At 40.5% G+C, this 20,392-nt stretch overlaps 2 protein-coding genes across 2 annotated transcripts; both read right to left on the bottom strand.

The window, feature by feature from the left end:
* Positions 1-303: 303 nt before the first annotated feature.
* Positions 304-15,503, bottom strand: LOC135517375 (patched domain-containing protein 3-like). Its single transcript, XM_064941607.1, has 4 exons — positions 14,668-15,503; positions 14,342-14,469; positions 13,959-14,104; positions 304-6,104 (listed from the first exon to the last, which is right to left on the bottom strand). The coding sequence occupies exons 1-4, from the start codon at positions 15,358-15,360 to the stop codon at positions 4,372-4,374; spliced, it is 2,700 nt and encodes an 899-aa protein (XP_064797679.1). The 5' UTR covers positions 15,361-15,503; the 3' UTR covers positions 304-4,371.
* Positions 15,504-16,157: 654 nt separating this feature from the next.
* LOC135517374 (patched domain-containing protein 3-like) lies at positions 16,158-19,731 on the bottom strand. The gene is made up of 4 exons (XM_064941606.1): positions 18,906-19,731; positions 18,540-18,673; positions 18,252-18,397; positions 16,158-17,971 (listed from the first exon to the last, which is right to left on the bottom strand). The coding sequence occupies exons 1-4, from the start codon at positions 19,611-19,613 to the stop codon at positions 16,449-16,451; spliced, it is 2,511 nt and encodes an 836-aa protein (XP_064797678.1). The 5' UTR covers positions 19,614-19,731; the 3' UTR covers positions 16,158-16,448.
* Positions 19,732-20,392: the final 661 nt, after the last annotated feature.

Raw genomic sequence — 20,392 nt, 5'->3', positions numbered from 1 at the left:
ATTATGGGGTATGGTGTGTAGATGGGTGAGAGAAAACAAATGGATTGAATTCATTTTCGAATTGAAGCTGTAATACAACAAAATATGGAATAAGTCAAAGGGTATGAATACTTTCTGAAGGTACTGTATAATCACAAACACCAAAAAGTAGACGAGGGTCGTTGTCCTTAGTGAATCATTGTTGGTGTCTTTAGAGGATGTATGACAAGCGTAACATCCTTAACCAAGTGTTTTATGCATCACTCCATTTCCCAGTGGCTTGAATACCCAGAGATGTCATTCATAAAAATGATCAAACAGACATTTATGCAATTTGTGTTTATGCTATTAATCTCTATTGACCCACATTACATGAAATGGCAATAAGGCAATAAGGGTGGGTATTTATAGGAAACACATGGAACATGATATGATACTGCAACTTTGGGAATTGGGATCATTTTCAGATTTGGGTAAATGTTGTATTTCTATGAGTCAATAAAGGATTTACATTCTATAAGTATTGGAGTGATTGTCATTGTCCAAATTAGAAGCTACTTTGCTGTGATGCCACATTGTTTTTAATGCCTCATTATTCTCTTATTTCACACACACAAAATGTAACCCGAACTTCAGTTGCCCTAACTTCAAGTTACAAGGAATGTTTGTTTTCTGTCATTTTGAACCATCCAAAAAGTTCAGATGCTTTTGTCTAATGACCTCAAATACTCAAGTCAAGACGAATAAACGTCCCACACCATTGGTTGTGTGTAACTTAATCAATATACCTTACCCCCAAATGAACGGAAAAGATAAGCACGGACTAAAAACAGGAAATGGTAAGTTACTTACATTTTCATTTATGTTGTATAGAAAGATACAGATGGCCTTGGGAATGGCTTCATTTTAACAACACTTTTGCAGATGTCTGAAAACATCTGAAAGACTGAACTGTCTTGATCTGCTGTGGTATGCTGACTAACTTGTGAGACTGGATCAAAATACAACCGTATATCATCATGTACCTACTTGATTAACAAAACTTTTGGTTATAAAACAAAAATGTTGTCCTCACTACACATTTGAAAGAAAGTGTGGAAGGATCTACCTTAAAAAAGGCCTAATAGTCAATACTTTTATTTAAAATGTATGAAATTATTCTGCATTTGCATCGAATGTATAGGCCACATGGTGTGGATGTTGGTAACAATCTGTCACTGAGAAGACTAGTCATTCTTGCTACCGAAATCTATCATCAAACAGTCTACCTGCTTGTAGGTAATACAGGAAAAGAATAAACAGAATGAGGAATTCCTTCATTTCTTTTTTAAAAACACAACAGAAACATCTTTATCCTTAAACATATTACAATGATACGATTTCACAATTAGAGTCAACTAAATAAAAAATAAAATTTCACAAAATGATCAAATTAACATTTGATTTTATGTTACAGTACTTCTACATAAAACAAAATGAATGACAGAATCAGTGAACATATTTCCAACCTTTTCAATTGACATTTTCTTCATGTGGAAATGTTGTGCAATGATTTAGGGATTTGAAACAAAATAAATCATCAATGATTGATGTACTTTATAATTGGTTACTTTGTAGATGAATTTCATCACTTTACAACATGGCATTGAAGAGTACACCACATCAGTCACTGGCTTTATCAATAAGTGCATCGAGGACGTCGTCCCCACAGTGACTGTACGTACATACCCCAACCAGAAGTCATGGATTACAGGCAACATTTGCACTGAGCTAAAGGGTAGAGCTGCCTCTTCCAAGGAGCGGGACTCTAACCCGGAAGCTTATAAGAAATCCAGCTATGCCCTCTGACGAACCATCAAACAGGCAAAGCATCAATACAGGACTAAGATCGAATTGTACAACACTGGCTCTGATGCTTGTTGGATGTGGCAGGGCTTGCAAACTATTACAGACTACAAAGGGAAGCACGGCCGAGAGCTGCCCAGTGACACGAGCTACCAGAGGAGCTAAATAACTTCTATGCTTGCTTCGAGGCAAGTAACAGTGAAACATGCATGAGAGCATCAGCTGTTCCGGACGACTGTGTGATCACTCTCTCCCCAGCCGATGTGAGTAAGACCTTTAAGGCCAGGCACCACAGGCTAATAGGGATTATTTTTTCCTTTACTCTCATCAGATTGAAACTTTACCAGTTGAAAGTATACATAAATACAATATATTATTGTATTACAAACTGTATTTATTTTAAAATTAAAATATGCAAATTAGGCATACCGTCCTTAAATGTGTGCTAATTTGCATATTATTCTGTTTTTCAACACATTGCTTCAAGGCAGAATGTTTTTTATTTTTTTATTGTGATAAGACACTCAATGGTCAGACTTTTACAGATCAGTTCATCAAAATATTGTAATTTCATGGAATTATTTAAAGAACACTTCACATGTATGACGGATGCATATATTTGCATATATTTACACATAAAATTACACTTAAAATCAAAACGACACAAGATATTTAAAAAAAGCCTCTGTAAAAGAACCTGTGTGTGGAATAATGGGAATGTACGTCCTTTGAAGACTAAGAACAATGAATTGGCAGATAAAGAAAGGCTAATGCAATTAAAATGTACTTTCCATAAATATGACCATTTCTCTTTGCTCAATTTGTCACATACAAGGAGGTAACCTGCCTAAATGACTACTGACCCATAGCACTCACGTCTGTAGCCATTAAACGCTTCGAAAGGCTGGTCATGGCTCACATCAACACCATTATCCCAGAAACCCTAGACCCACTCCAATTTGCATACCGCACCAACAGATCCACAGATTATGCAATCTCTATTGCACTCCACACTGCCCTTTCCCACCTGGACAAAAGGAACACCTATGTGAGAATGACTACAGCTCAGTGTTCAACACCATAGTGCCCTCAAAGCTCATCACTAAGCTAAGAACCTTGGGACTAAACACCTCCCTCTGCAACTGGATCCTAGACTTCCTGACGGGCTGCCCTCGGGTAGGTAACAACCGATAACAACCGGTAACATCCGCCACAATGATTCTCAACACAGGGGCCCCTCAGGGGTGCGTGCTCAGTCCCCTCCTGTACTCCCTGTTCACTCATGACTGCATGGCCAGGCACGACTCCAACACCATCATTACGTTTGCTGATGACACAACAGTGTCTGATCACCGACAACGATGAGACAGCCTATAGGGAGGAGGTCAGAGACCTGACCGTATGGTGCAAGGACAACAACCTCTCCCTCAATGTGATCAAGACAAAGGAGATGATTGTGGACAACAGGAAAAGGAAGACTGAGCACACCCCCATTCTCATCGATGGGGCTGTAGTGGAGCAGATTGAGAGTTTCAAGTTCCTTGGTGTCCACATCACCAACAAACTAACATGGTCCAAGCACACCAAGTCAGTCGTGAAGAAGGCATGACAAAACCTATTGCCCCTCAGGAGACTGAAAATATTTGCCATGGGTCCTCAGATCCTCAAAAGGTTTTACAGCTGCACCATCGAGAGCATCCTGATGGGTTGCCTCACTGCCTGGTACGGCAACTTCTCTGCCTCCGACCACAAGGCGCTACAGAGGGTAGTGCGTACGGCCTAGAACATCACCTGGGCCAAGCTTCCTGCTCGCCAGGACCTCTATACCAGGTGGTGTCAGAGGAAGGCCCTAAAAATTGTCAAAGACTCCAGCCACCCTAGTCATAGACTATTCTCTCTGCTACCAAACGGCAAGCGGTACCTGAGCACCAAGTCTAGGTCCAAGAGGCTTCTAAATAGCTTCTACCCCCAAGCCATAAGACTCCTGAACAGCTAATCAAATGACTACCTAGACTATTTGCATTGCCCCCCCCACGCTGCTGCTACTCTCCGTTATTATCTATGCATAGCCACTTTAATAACTCTACCTACATAATGACGTTATATAATGTACATAATGTACATGTACATCGACACCGTTGACCCCCGCATATTGACACATTGACTCTGTACCGGTACCCCCTGTATATAGCTATTGTTATTAACTGCTGCTCTTTAATTATTTGTTATTCTTATCTCTTACTTATTTAGGGATTTTCTTAAAACCGCATTGTTGGTTAAGGGCATTGTTGTTGTATTCGGCAAATGTGACAATTAACATTTCATTTGAACTACTGTACAGGTCCCATCAGCATGGAGCTGAATGAAATAAAACACAGGTAAAACATGAATGTGTGTTCATTTACACTTGACCATAATAGGTTATTCTCTCTTGTAAACGTTATTTGTACAGTTTTAACCCATTTGTTCTACCTTTAATATTGAATTAATTCCATAAAAACAGCTACAGTGGAAATGCCTTGTAAATCTGGCCTCAAGACAACAGTTTTAGGGGCAGTCTTCAATGTTTTCATAAGCACTATTAGTTTTCCCGTTGTGTGAGCTTTGGTTAGAACTGATTGACCACACATGTGAATTAGCTGCTACAGCCCTTAATTGATGCGTATTCTTCATGTTGAAATCACCTGTGGTTTGGGTGATCCACATGTGACCACTTTGAGGCAAGGTGTTAGACCTACCATCATCTTTTTTATCACTGACTTTGCCTCCGCAGATTCCAAAGAAGGTCAGAAACACTGGGATAAACACCACACCATGGACCGCCCCAAACAAAATGACCAAGAACATGATCTTAAAGAAGGTTCTGAAGATGTAGCTCTCAGCAGCAGACAGCACCACCACTCCTAAAATAGTAGACACAGCTCCCTGTATGATGGGATACCCCAAGTGATAGACAGCATCTACAGCCTTCTCATTAGCAGTGACCTCTTTGCTAGCGACAAAAGCATAGGAAATGTGAGCAGAAAAATCCACTGAGAAACCAATGCAGATGACAAGATTGATCATGGATACAGAGTCTAGATTGACATCCCATAATGCCATGAAACCAGCAACACCCACTATGACAGAGGCAATAGCAAAGGTCACCCACAGAGAACATATGGGGTTGGGGATCAACATGAGGGAGATCACCAGCATGGCAAGAGTGGCAACTACAATGTTTTGGATGGTATTACTAACAATGACTGCATACTGGTCAAAGTATATGAAAGCAGGGTGGTAAACAACCAACTTTTCTGAACAACCATTAGCTGTCTCTCGAAGCTTATTCAACATGTTCTTTTCATCAACAGCTGTACTGACGTTGATTGTCTGAATAAACATTCGCGATGCAATTATGACTTTGTTTGAAATATTCACATCTTGTCTGAAGTCTGATCGTTGTAAAAACGCAGGTAAACTATCCATGAAAATGGTTTTGTTATTTGGATTTATAACTTTCACATATTCATTAAGCCAAGAAAGAGTCATATCTTTAGCAACCAATGATCGACCATCCAACGTTAGACTCTCAAAACGTTCAAGACAAGTATCAAGACGCTTTCGAGCAGTTTGGTCCCAATATTGAAACTTACTGTCAGTCACAACAACCATAACATTTGGACCATACTCTGAAAAGTATTGGTCCTCATTATCGTAATAGCTACCCACATATGAGCTATCAGCTGCTAGGTTTTTAAGGTCTATGCCTTCTTGTATTTGGAAGCAACCATAGATACTTGAGCCCAAATATCCAGCATAGAGCAGGATCACAAACACCTTGGTCCAAGTATTTGTTAGAAATGGCCCATAGTACATCTTAAAGAAGTTGTTAATGGGCATTGGCTCCTCTTTTCCCGTTTCATGATCATAAGCTCCTCCTACACAGCAGATATTGTATTTTTCAGGACTATCCTCTGGTTCTGGAACCTTCATGCATGTCAGCCAGTGTCTGTTGCCCTTTTCACGACTCCCATTCAACGCCAGAAATGCACCAAAGAAGGTAATATTGTACAAGTAACAGAACAGGACAGCTGTGCCAGTATACATACAAAAGGATTGTACAGAACGAAAGGGAGTTAACAGACCAATGTAGAAGGCCAGGGCATCAGTTAGTGTTGTGATGGTGATAGAGACAGCTGCCTCTTTGTATGTAGCTGCCATACGGTCCTCTACGCTGTCATGAACTTGAGTCTGCTGCCAGCAGGAAATCATGATGAACATGTCGTCAACACCAATTCCTGTGGAGAAAATGGTAAATCGGGAGGTGCCGGAACAGAAAGTGAGGTACCGGAATGCATAAATAGTTATTTATTGTAAAATAAAACATTGCATGCATATCATTGCATTTTCGTAAAGAGCAGTAGAGTAGAGGCACTTACAGAAATTGCACATGTGGGGAACTTTTTTAGCGTATAAAGTCCAGGAAAAGAATTAGCCTTTAATAAACGGATTTCTTCCAATTCTAAATAATTTAACATGACTGGAGACTTTATCAGAATATTTGTAATGCCAAACAAAGGATGGAAATGACAGGCTGCTTTGATACTGGCAAACTGAGATCAACAAAAAAACACCCTCATCTTGAATAATATAGACCCGAAAAAGCAGTTTCACTGACTCACTCACACAATGATGTGCAGCTCACTCACCAGCGATGGCCGATGCGCTCATGCCGAAAACCTATCCCACTGGGCACACACTGGTTGAATCAACGTTGTTTCAACGCAATTCGTCAACGTATTGTGACATGGAATCAACGTGTAAAAATATGTGGGATTTAAAATAAGTTATCAACCAGTACTGTTTCATCTCATTTCAACCAGTGTTGTAAACATTGAAATTAGGGTAAAACTTCAAATTCAATACATTGATTTAATCTGACTAACAGGTTGTTACATCAATTCAGTTGCAAAATAATCATCAGAAGAACTATCTACACTACCATTCAAAAGTCACTTAGAGATGTCCTTATTTTTGAAAGAAAAGCACACAAAAATTGTCCATTAAAATAACATCAAATTGATCAGAAATACAGTGTAGACATTGTTAATTTTGTAAATGACTATTGTAGCTGGAAATTTTTTAATGGAATATCTACATATGCATACAGAGGTCCATTATCAGCAACCATCACTCCTGTGTTCCAATGACAAATTGTGTTAGATAATCCAAGTTTATCATTTTAAAAGGCTAACTGATCTTTAGAAAATTCTTTTGCAATCATGTTAGCACAGCTGGAAACTGTTGTGTTGATTAAAGAAGCAAAACCGGCCTTCTTTAGACTAGTTGAGTATTTGGAGCATCAGCATTTCGGGGCGGCAGGTAGCCTAGTGGTTAGAGCATTGGGCCAGTAACCGAAAGGTTGCTGGATGGATTCCCTGAGCTGACAAGGTAAAAATCTGTTGTTCTGCCCCCGAACAAGCCAGTAAACCCACTGTTCCCCAGTAAATAAGAATTTGTTCTTAACTGAATTGCCTAGTTAAACAAAATGTATGGGTTCGATTACAGGCTACAAATGGCCAGAAACAAAGACTTTCTTCCAAAAATCGTCAGTCTATTCTTGTTCTGAGAAATTAAGGCTATTCCATACAAGAAATTGCCAAGAAACTGAAGATCTTGTACAACGCCGTGTACTACTTCCTTCACAGAACAGCATCAACTGGCTCTAACCAGATTAGAAAGAGGAGTGGGAGGCCCTGGTGTACAACTGAGCAAGATGACTTGTACATTAGAGTGTCTAGTTTGTGAAACAGATGCCTCACAAGTCCTCAACTGGCAGCTTCATTAAATAGTACCAGCAAAACACCAGTCTCAACATTAACAGTGAAGAGGTGACTCCGGGATGCTGGCCTTCTAGGCAGAGTTGCAAAGTAAAAGCCATATCACAGACTGGCCAATAAAAATAAAAGATTAAGATGGGCAAAAGAACACAGACACTGGACAGAGGAAGATTGGAAAAAAATGTTATGGACAGACAAATCTAAGTTTGAGGTGTTCGGATCACAAAGAAGAACATTCGTGAGACGCAGAAAAAATGAAAAGATGCTGGAGGAGTGCTTGACGCCATCTGTCAAGCATGGTGGAGGCAATGTGATGGTCTGGGGATGCTTTGGTGGTGGTAAAAGTGGGAGATTTGTACAGGGTAAAAGGGATCTTGAAGAAGGAAGGCTATCACTCCATTTTGCAACGCTCCTACCATACCCTGTGGACAGCGCTTAATTGGAGCCAATTTCCTCCTACAACAGGACAATGACCCAAGCACAGCTCCAAACTATGCTTGAACTATTTAGGGAAGAAGCAGTCAGCTGGTGTTCTGTCTACAATGGAGTGGGCAGCACAGTCACCGGATCTCAACCCTATTGAGCTGATGTGGGAGCAGCTTGACCGTATGGTACGTAAGAAGTGCCCATCAAGCCAATCCAACTTGTGGGAGGTGCTACAGGAAGCACGGGGTGAAATCTCTTCAGATGACCTCAACAAATTGACAACTAGAATGCCAAAGGTCTGCAGGCTGTAATTGCTGCAAATGGAGGATTCTTTTAGGAAAGCAAAGTTTGAAGGAAACAATTATTATTTAAATTAAAAATCATTATTTATAGGGAGAAATTTACCATGTGAATTTGTTAAAGAAATGGAATGCATGTGATGTAGTCTACTCTATTCCCCCGAAGAAGGCCAAGCCGGTTGAGGTGCCACTGGGGGAGCAGCTGAGACAAGCACAGAAGCATGAGCTGACGGAGTTGCTCGGCCGGAACTAGGATGTATTCTCCAGTGAATTCGGACACACCGATCTGGCACAGCATCATCACCAAACCCGGGAAAAGGGTTAAGTTGAGACCCTACCGCATACCAGAAGCAAGGAGAAAGGCCGTCAGGACAGAGGTAAAAATGATGTTGGAAGCTGAAATCATCAAAGAGTCGAATAGTGAGTGGCGCCGCCCCATAGTGTTGGTGCCGAAACCAGACAGCACCATTCACTTGTGTAATGATTTTAGAAAGTGAAATGAAATCTCAAAGTTTGACACTTACCCCATGCCCCGAATTGATGAACTAATAGAACGGATAGGGACCTCCCGGTTTATCAGCACGCTCGACCTGACGAAGGGTTATTGACAGGTGCCCTTAACTCCCGAGGCTAGGGACAAAACTGCTTTCGCCACCCCTGACGGGCTGTTACACTACAGGAAGCTGTCCTTTGGGTTGCACGGGGCCCCGGCCACCTTCCAGAGGTTGATGGACTGGGTTCTCCGTCCCCATCGCGAGTACGCGGCGCCCTGCCTCGATGATATTGTAATCCATGGGAGCGAGCGGGAGACCCATCTAAACCAGGTGAACGCGGTATTGCAGGCCTTACGAGGGGCTGGGCTAACTGCCAACCCAAGGAAATGTCGGCTCGGCCTACGGGAGGCTGAGTACCTGGGGTACACGATCGGGGGGGGATGTGTAAAACCCCAGGTGAAGAAAGTGGAGGTGATTCGGGACTGGCCCCGCCCCCTCACCAAGAAGCAGATCCGCACGTTTGTGGGGTTGACTAATTACTACCGAAGATGTATCCCCCACTTGCCTCTCTAGCCAGCCCTCTGACAGATCTGACCAGGAGACGTCTGCCCACCCAGGTGACGTGGACCGAGGATACGGAGAAAGCCTTCCAAGACCTAAAGGGAGCCCTGTGTTCTGGACCCGTGCTGGTGACCCCGGACTTCTCCAAACCACTGGTGGTACAGACCGATGCGTCCGAAACAGGGGTGGGTGCCGTCCTATCACAGCTACAAGAAGGTGAGGAACACCCAGTCGTATACATTAGCCGGAAGCTGTTGCTACGGGAACAAAGATATTCCACTGTGGAGAAAGAATGCCTAGCAATCAAGTGGGCACTGGAGATGTTGAAATATTACTTTTTTTATTTTTTTTTATTTATTTCACCTTTATTTAACCAGGTAGGCTAGTTGAGAACAAGTTCTCATTTGCAACTGCGACCTGGCCAAGATAAAGCATAGCAGTGTGAACAGACAACACAGAGTTACACATGGAGTAAACAATTAACAAGTCAATAACACAGTAGATAAAAAGGGGAGTCTTTATACATTGTGTGCAAAAGGCATGAGGAGGTAGGCGAATAATTACAATTTTGCAGATTAACACTGGAGTGATAAATGATCAGATGGTCATGTACAGGTAGAGATATTGGTGTGCAAAAGAGCAGAAAAGTAAATGAATAAAAACAGTATAGGGATGAGGTAGGTGAAAATGGGTGGGCTATTTACCAATAGACTATGTACAGCTGCAGCGATCGGTTAGCTGCTCAGATAGCAGATGTTTGAAGTTGGTGAGGGAGATAAAAGTCTCCAACTTCAGGGATTTTTGCAATTCGTTCCAGTCACAGGCAGCAGAGTACTGGAACGAAAGGCGGCCAAATGAGGTGTTGGCTTTAGGGATGATCAGTGAGATACACCTGCTGGAGCGCGTGCTATGGATGGGTGTTGCCATCGTGACCAGTGAACTGAGATAAGGCGGAGCTTTACCTAGCATGGACTTGTAGATGACCTGGAGCCAGTGGGTCTGGTGATGAATATGTAGCGAGGGCCAGCCGACTAGGGCATACAAGTCGCAGTGGTGGGTGGTATAAGGTGCTTTAGTGACAAAACGGATGGCACTGTGATAAACTGCATCCAGTTTGCTGAGTAGAGTGTTGGAAGCAATTTTGTAGATGACATCGCTGAAGTCGAGGATCGGTAGGATAGTCAGTTTTACTAGGGTAAGTTTGGCGGCGTGAGTGAAGGAGGCTTTGTTGCGGAATAGAAAGCCGACTCTTGATTTGATTTTCGATTGGAGATGTTTGATATGAGTCTGGAAGGAGAGTTTACAGTCTAGCCAGACACCTAGGTACTTATAGATGTCCACATATTCAAGGTCGGAACCATCCAGGGTGGTGATGCTAGTCAGGCATGCAGGTGCAGGCAGCAATCGGTTGAAAAGCATGCATTTGGTTTACTAGCGTTTAAGAGCAGTTGGAGGCCAGGGAAGGAGTGTTGTATGGCATTGAAGCTCATTTGGAGGTTAGATAGCACAGTGTCCAAGGACGGGCCGGAAGTATATAGAATGGTGTTGTCTGCGTAGAGGTGGATCAGGGAATCGCCCGCAGCAAGAGCAACATCATTGATATATACAGAGAAAAGAGTCGGCCCGAGAATTGAACCCTGTGGCACCCCCATAGAGACTGCCAGAGGACGGGACAGCATGCCCTCCGATTTGACACACTGAACTCTGTCTGCAAAGTAATTGGTGAACCAGGCAAGGCAGTCATCCGAAAAACCGAGGCTACTGAGTCCGCCGATAAGAATATGGTGATTGACAGAGTTCAAAGCCTTGGCAAGGTCGATGAAGACGGCTGCACAGTACTGTCTTTTATCGATGGCGGTTATGATATCGTTTAGTACCTTGAGTGTGGCTGAGGTGCACCCGTGACCGGCTCGGAAACCAGATTGCACAGCGGAGAAGGTACGGTGGGATTCGAGATGGTCAGTGACCTGTTTGTTGACTTGGCTTTCGAAGACCTTAGATAGGCAGGGCAGGATGGATATAGGTCTGTAACAGTTTGGGTCCAGGGTGTCTCCCCCTTTGAAGAGGGGGATGACTGCGGCAGCTTTCCAATCCTTGGGGATCTCAGACGATATGAAAGAGAGGTGGGATGGCATCTTACTGGGATGGCATCCCACTTATGTTGAAATTGAGTTGAATATTACACAAACTTAAAAAATTGTTTTCATCCTATATTAAATAGTCAAAGTCTAAACATTCCTTGCACTTTCTTCAATTTGATGTCTTAAAATTCTAGCGAGCTTACCGATCTAGAGAACCTATAGAACATAAAATATATATTTTTAAAGAAGATTGATTGCGTATGTCTTCACACCCCCAGAGTTAATACTCGGTGGAAGCACGAATGGCAGGCATTACAGCTGTGAATCATTTTCCATAAAATTCTACCAACCTTGCACAACTCTTAGGGAAACAAATGTTCATTGTTTTTGTCATAATTGATCAAGCTCAGTAAATTCGGAGTGAGGATGGGTTTTCGTAGGCTGCATTGACATCTGATTTGCTCAAAGGACACCATCATTAAAATAGTAAAGCTTCATAGGATATTTGGAACTTTAGAAGTAGTTACTATTAGCCCTATAAATAAGATCCCAAATTCAAGATATTAATAACAATACACTTTTACCTTTGAATATTTCATATGTTATTAATAATATACAGTACACTATCCAAACAGAAGATACATCTCTTTTAAATGTTTATATTTGGTTGTGTTCACAATTCAATATCCAGTTTTTCAGAATAATGATTGATATGTTGGATTCACGTCTCCATCTCAACCCAAAATGTGATTTTATTTAGTCCTACTCTTCAACTTATATTACTGGTTGGGATGGAGATGTGAATATGTATATTCTTATGTGAAATCAACCAGCCATCCTTCATATACAAGACAATATCCAAAGATAAAAATCTTGTCAGCTCAGGGATTCAAACTTTTTGGTTCATGTTCCAACGCTCTAACCGCTAGGTTACCTGCCGCACTTAAATGTACCAGTAGGAGTCAATGTTCAGGCAGAAATCATTGGATTGTGGCTTCACGTTTCATTTCAATATACCTCATTATTTAGGTTGATAGCATGACATTGAAACAATGATGTTTATTCAAATAAAATGTCAAATCTATAAATTCTATATAATTTCAACCATTGAATATAGAATGAAAAAGATTTTTGTGGAATTTTCAATGTTTACAACGCTGGTTGAAATGAGATGAAAACAGTACAGGTTGATTACTTTCTCCAAATCCTATGTATTTTCCATGTTGATTCCACGTCACAATATGTAGACAAATTCTGTTAAAACAATGTTGATTCATCCAGTGTGTGCCCAATGGGGATCCTCATCTTGTTTAACTCTGTACCTAGGCTACTGTTTGCACAATAGGTCTATTTGGAAGGTGCTAAAATATTTTAGTAGCCTACAGACAGATTAATGTCTTCTCTTTTCAGCAGGAGCCATTTTCTTTCCAACCTGTGTTTTCCTGCAATTGTATTTGAAATATTGCGAAAGGCCTGTTTAGGCTGTATGCTGTTCACTGACAGATTTGCCGTGCGTTCCTGAATGTAGGCTATGCCTTGTGATTGGCCTACACACAATTCACAGCTAAGCTATTTTTAAAAAGAAGCTATTGCTCCTCTATGGCTAAATTATAGGCTGATTTGTAGTATTCTGTAGTTTTACTCTATAGTATTACTAATATTACCACTATTGTTACTATTATTAGTATTACTATTAATACTACCAGTATTGTAGTATTAGTAGTATTATCATTTATTGCATTTCTTCCTGAACAGACATTAGTAATTCTATAACTTTTGTCAAATGTATTTCAATTTATCAGGGGTGCATTTCCAGCACACTTCCTGCGGCTATGATTCTATAAGGAAATAAATGATGAAGTGCTACACTGAGTGCTACACTGAGAAATAAATGTTGCAGACTCATGTCTATCAGAGCAGAGAGAGGGAGAGCGATCATAGAAAGTTAATCTCATTCTAGTTCTGTGAGAGACACAGGCACGCTTCTCTCTCTCAATACAGCAAGGAGTATGCGTTGGTCTCAATTTAACATAGGCTAGCTACAATGTTGCAAGAACCATAAGCCCGGGCCGATGTTATGATAGATGATTTGTGCCACAGATGGTTTGTTTACGTTTCGACCATTGTGGCTATATGGAGTAGGCTTACAGCTCTGTCTAGTGACCGCGTCATTGACAACTGTAGCATTCTAGCGAAACCTAACCCTTTTCCTAACCTTAACCTCATTCTCCTAACCTGCTACGTTAATTCACCCAACTTGCTGAGTTAGTTCTCCTAACCTACCATGATAATTCACCTACCCTGCCATGTTAATTATCCTTACCTGCTATATTAGTTTTCCTAACCTGTTATGTAAACAAACCATCTGTGGTGACAAATCCTTAGTATCACCACACCGGCTCACATTAAGAACTGGGTTTATTGTATAACAATGAGAGTTTGTAAGCTTACCCAGAATCAGGAATGGGGCTGTTGCCACAGTCATAGCGAAGGGCATCCCACAGTACAGCAACAACCCAAAACTGGACAGCACTGCCATACCAGCTGAGAGGACACCAAAGGTTGCCACCCACACCTTGTTTCTCACACAGTCCAACCTAGGGAAGAAAAACACAACATTCGTCCCTGTAGGTAAATGCTGATAAGTAGGCCTAGTGCTCTCTGATATGCCTTAAAATCAGTAATGCAGTCACATTGTGGATTAGCCTGATTTGGAACCCAAATCTAGCTTCAGATAGACCCAATGAACACTGTTATTATGATTTTCAATTGAGGTGTCCTATGTTGACTGATAATTTTGAATGGTATTGAAATGTAAAAGTTACAAAACATACCTCAAACAAGATATGATAGAAAAATTGATGGCCAGGGCATATGTCAATGAGAAGAGAGGAATGATTGAGTCAGAGCTCTTCTCAAACTCTTCATCCCTTGATATGGATGTAAAGTAAGATATTGTCATCTGCAAAGACAAATACACAAATATCAGATATCCAGTTAACGTATCAGTAAAACAACTCAAGATATTCAAATAATCAAATCACCATGGAGCTTAATGTGGAGTGTGATCAATTCTGCAGGTCACTTGGTGAAAAGACACCCATCATACACAAGTTGACCAATTTTTACATTTGTTTCATCTTTAAAACAGAGTACTCACGCCTTCTTCTTTTTTCATCATGGAAGCAGCCTCTATAAACTTCTTTAGCCACATGGTATTTATAGTTTGGTTGTCTTCTTTTAAGAAGTAAAATAGTCTAATTGCCTTTGCACTTTCAATTTGAGTTAATCCACTTTTTAGTTTCACACCACCAATTTCAGATGCAATGAAAATTGTGTCATTATATGGGTAGTTAATCGTTGCTGTGTTGACATCACTAGGAGTTTTTATAATATCAAAGATTGAATTTGACACACACCCACCACCTTTCTCAACACATAGATCTTTAAAAGCGAATGCACCAATTCTCATGTTTGTTACATTTCTGTCCATTTCAAATATGTATTTTAAAGCAGTAAATGTGAGGATATTTTGTCCAGGCGTCACAATTATGAGAGATGCAAAGGTCCCTTCAGTATAGAGTCGCAAACGAGAGAAGTTACTATCACTCTGTGGAAAGTACTGTTTGACTACTTGTCGTTCATGTTTGGCAGGTCCATCCATAGGAGTAAACATCTCTTCAATGCCATTTGCTTCTCTGTCCGCAAGGAAGTAAAATCCTCCGCCAAGACCCGCAGAAATGAACATGGGAAGAATCAAAAACCACCAGGGGTGTCTACCAACAAAGCCCCCAAGTATTTCAAATCCCCTAGCTATAGGCTTTTCAACGCAGTCCGTTTTGCACCTAGCCATTTTATATTCTCTTTTTCAAGTCGTACTATGAGAAAAAAAACTTGGCTTGAAATATATCTGCATCTCTTTTGACTAACAGCCATAAACTATACTTCATCTGAACACAGCAACATGATAACGTTCCTCTGAAGAGCTCTAATCAGCAACAGATCTGACAGCACTGGGTGTGATCTTTTAACAACCACGATGACTGCGTCAGGGCAATACATATGGTTACATATTAACAAATAAGGTGGTTACCTATCCAGTTTACTTATTGTAGCTATGGAAGGTACTTCTCTGGGTTTCCTTATAATAGTCCATCCATTAGTCAAGCGATTAGAGCATTGGGCTAGTAACCGAAAGGTTACTCAAATCCCCGAGCTGACAAGGTCAAATTCTGTCGTTCCCACTGTTCCCCGGGCGCCGAAGACGTGGATGTTGATTATGATAGCCCCACGCACCTCTCAGATTCAGGGGGGTTGGGTTAAATGTGGAAGACACATTTCAGTTGAAGGCATTCAGTTGTACAACTGACGAGGTATCCCCCCCAAATTATTCTGAAGATGAAGGAAGTAAACTGATTGCCAGGCAATGATTGATTGTTAGATTGATGAACACTGACGCACAGGTTCATTTGAAAAGTTTATGAAGAGTGGGTTTCTCTAGAATAGGTGAACAGATAAATAGATGACATCATAAGTTTAGTATGCAAATTCTGCACTGTTACTAACCATAATAATAATTCCCATTATTGATGTGGTCATAATGACAACCGAGAGCATCTGCTGTTTGAATAAATATATAAAAAGTCAATATATAATTTAAGATAATTTTATTTGCTTTTTAAAACACAATTACAACAAAGATAAATATAAGCACACTGTAGTAACAATCAACACAGCATTTACATTTCAAACTATTTCTAAAATGATTCAAAAAACAAACAAAACAAACAAAAAGATGACTCATAAAAATACATATTTTGACACCATAAAAGCAAAGTATGACATAATCACAAGATTAGAAGTAAGTGAAAAAGTCCGTTCATTAAAACAATTTAACTACTATTCTACAACCATGATTAGTGTGTTCTGTGTGAATCTTGGTCAATTACAATTGCATATGCCAAAAAAGGTCAGAAACACAGGGATGAAAACGATGCCATGAAGTACCCCAAACAAAATGACCAAGAACATGATCTTAAAGAAGGTTCTGAAGATGTAGCTCTCAGCAGCAGACAGCACCACCACTCCTAAAATAGTAGACACAGCTCCCTGTATGATGGGATACCCCAAGTGATAGACAGCATCTACAGCCTTCTCATTAGCAGTGACCTCTTTGCTAGCGACAAAAGCATAGGAAATGTGAGCAGAAAAATCCACTGAGAAACCAATGCAGATGACAAGATTGATCATGGATACAGAGTCTAGATTGACATCCCATAATGCCATGAAACCAGCAACACCCACTATGACAGAGGCAATAGCAAAGGTCACCCACAGAGAACATATGGGGTTGGGGATCAACATGAGGGAGATCACCAGCATGGCAAGAGTGGCAACTACAATGTTTTGGATGGTATTACTAACAATGACTGCATACTGGTCAAAGTATATGAAAGCAGGGTGGTAAACAACCAACTTTTCTGAACAACCATTAGCTGTCTCTCGAAGCTTATTCAACATGTTCTTTTCATCAACAGCTGTACTGACGTTGATTGTCTGAATAAACATTCGTGAGGCAATTATGACTTTGTTTGAAATATTCACATCTTGTCTGAAGTCTGATCGTTGTAAAAACGCAGGTAAACTATCCATGAAAATGGTTTCGTTATTTGGATTTATAACTTTCACATATTCATTAAGCCAAGAAAGAGTCATATCTTTAGCAACCAATGATCGACCATCCAACGTTAGACTCTCAAAACGTTCAAGACAAGTATCAAGACGCTTTCGAGCAGTTTGGTCCCAATATTGAAACTTACTGTCAGTCACAACAACCATAACATTTGGACCATACTCTGAAAAGTATTGGTCCTCATTATCGTAATAGCTACCCACATATGAGCTATCAGCTGCTAGGTTTTTAAGGTCTATGCCTTCTTGTATTTGGAAGCAACCATAGATACTTGAACCCAAATATCCAGCATAGAGCAGGATCACAAACACCTTGGTCCAAGTATTTGTTAGAAATGGCCCATAGTACATCTTAAAAAAGTTGTTAATGGGCATAACTTCCTCTTTTCCCGTTTCCTGGTCATAAGCTCCTCCTACACAGCAGATATTGTATTTTTCAGGACTATCCTCTGGTTCTGGAACCTTCATGCATGTCAGCCAGTGTCTGTTGCCCTTTTCTCGACTCCCATTCAATGCCAGAAATGCACCAAAGAAGGTAATATTGTACAAGTAACAGAACAGGACAGCTGTGCCAGTATACATACAAAAGGATTGTACAGAACGAAAGGGAGTTAACAGACCAATGTAGAAGGCCAGGGCATCAGTTAGTGTTGTGATGGTGATAGAGACAGCTGCCTCTTTGTATGTAGCTGCCATACGGTCCTCTACGCTGTCATGAACTTGAGTCTGCTGCCAGCAGGAAATCATGATGAACATGTCGTCAACACCAATTCCTGCGATCAACATAGAGTATATTGAACATCAGTAGATCATAGATCATTAGAGGGAATTGCCACTGTAATAAATATCACCAAACTTCATTAGTTACAATGTTACTACATGTTAATACAACGTTGTTAATACAGTTATTACTGTGTAGTTACATAGGTATAAGGGCAACTTAAGTGTTACCGTCTACGTAGTCTTGTGACTGACAAAAACATTAAAATCACGTGAGATTTGGTAGTGGGTTGTTAAGATTACTATCTAAAGGATTCTGATAATAAACCTGACCCAGTATTAAGAAAGGAGCAGTTGCAACAGTCATGGCAAAGGGCATTCCACAGAGCAGCAACAACCCGAAACTGGACAGCACAGCTAGGCCTGCAGATAGAGCACCAAAGATGGCCACCCACACCTTGTTCCTCACACAGTCCAACCTGTAGATGAAAATATTCTTACTTCGTACGGAACATCACACGTAGCAATTATAAATAGTAAGTTAAATTAGTGTTTTAACATGGTCCACACATTTGCTGATTTTGATTCATTTAAAAGATGACACATAAGACATCAAATTACCTCAAGCAAGATATAATTGAAAAACTTATGGCCAGGAAGTATGTGACGGAGAAGAGAGGAATCACAGATTTGGAGTTTTCCTTAAACTCCTCCTCTCTAGAATTAGATGTGAAGTATGAAACTTGAATCTGCCGCTATAAAAACAAATGCAAGAACTGTGAGACTAAGTGAAAACTTTAGGTTACATTAAGGAACAGATTATTTTACAAAACATTCATTTTTATATTTCAGTGGATATGAGCACTATAATTATATATGGCTGAAATACGTAAAGCCACTTCTGTGCATATGGACAAAGTATTTTACCAAACCTGGTAGTATGCCCAGACAGTTCTGAATCTGTCAAATATAATAAACTGTACTTACCTTATTCAATTCACCTGACAAGTTGGACAACACTTGAGTAAACCTATGTAGCCAATCATCATTTTCTGCCTCGTTGTTTTCTCTGAGAAAGTAGAAGAGTCGAACAGCCTTTGCACTAACGATGATACTTGAATTCAAAACTACTCCACCAAGTTCTGTCCCCAGAAAGATGGTGTTTGACGTTGAATTATGATAAGGAAAGGTCAAGTTTGCCTTCTTAATTGTACTAGCTGTGCCATTAATGATATCTAACATGTCATTTGAAAAGCACCTGTTACTTTTCATGGCACAAAGTTTTTCATAGGTTTTTCCTTTTTGGCCGACCATCTCTCTAACTGTTCCATCTAAATATATGATCTCCTCAAATGCCTTCTCACTCAAGATATCGGATGACTTTGAAACAGCGATGAAAGACCCATAGCTCCCCTCGTTATACAGCCGCAAACGAGAGAACTCTGAATCATTCTGAGGAAAATGTTCTTTGACAAAATGTCTCTCCTGTTTTGCAGGCCCGTCCTTTGGAGTAAACTGGTCCTCTATGCCATGCGCCTCTCTCTCTTCAAGGAAGTAAAATCCTGCCCCAAGCCCCGCAGAGATGAACAAAGGGACAAGTAGAAACCACCATGGATTCCTCCCAACAAAACCTCCAAGTTTATGAAACCAATTTGACACTGATTTGTCAATGCAGTCTGTGTGACACGAAGGCATGGTCAACGGTTAAGATTTAAAGAAGTTATTATCAAAATGTATTATTTTGTATGTATAGTCGAGAAAAAGACCTGTAAGGAACTTGCAACGAACACAGGTGCTTCAAATGGAACCCCTCCCTAACTGGCAGCTATTTTGTGAGCTGCAACCTTAAAATACACGTTCAAAAAGAGGAACTTGTCGTCATGGAAACATGTTCTAACTGTAAAGAGCACCTGTGAAAATGACCAGGACAATCATTAACTATTAAACCTGATGTGTTACTGCTTACAGTGCCTTGCGAAAGTATTCGGCCCCCTTGAACTTTGCGACCTTTTGCCACATTTCAGGCTTCAAACATAAAGATATAAAACTGTATTTTTTTGTGAAGAATCAACAACAAGTGGGACACAATCATGAAGTGGAACGACATTTATTGGATATTTCAAACTTTTTTAACAAATCAAAAACTGAAAAATTGGGCGTGCAAAATTATTCAGCCCCTTTACTTTCAGTGCAGCAAACTCTCTCCAGAAGTTCAGTGAGGATCTCTGAATGATCCAATGTTGACCTAAATGACTAATGATGATAAATACAATCCACCTGTGTGTAATGAATGTCTCCGTATAAATGCACCTGCACTGTGATAGTCTCAGAGGTCCGTTAAAAGCGCAGAGAGCATCATGAAGAACAAGGAACACACCAGGCAGGTCTGAGATACTGTTGTGAAGAAGTTTAAAGCCGGATTTGGATACAAAAAGATTTCCCAAGCTTTAAACATCCCAAGGAGCACTGTGCAA

This window comes from Oncorhynchus masou, chromosome 28, assembly GCF_036934945.1.
Source record: "Oncorhynchus masou masou isolate Uvic2021 chromosome 28, UVic_Omas_1.1, whole genome shotgun sequence".
In the NCBI taxonomy this organism is placed as follows: Eukaryota; Metazoa; Chordata; class Actinopteri; order Salmoniformes; family Salmonidae; genus Oncorhynchus; species Oncorhynchus masou.
Note: the sequence above shows the minus strand (reverse complement) of the source record. Positions and strands in the feature narration are given on the sequence as shown.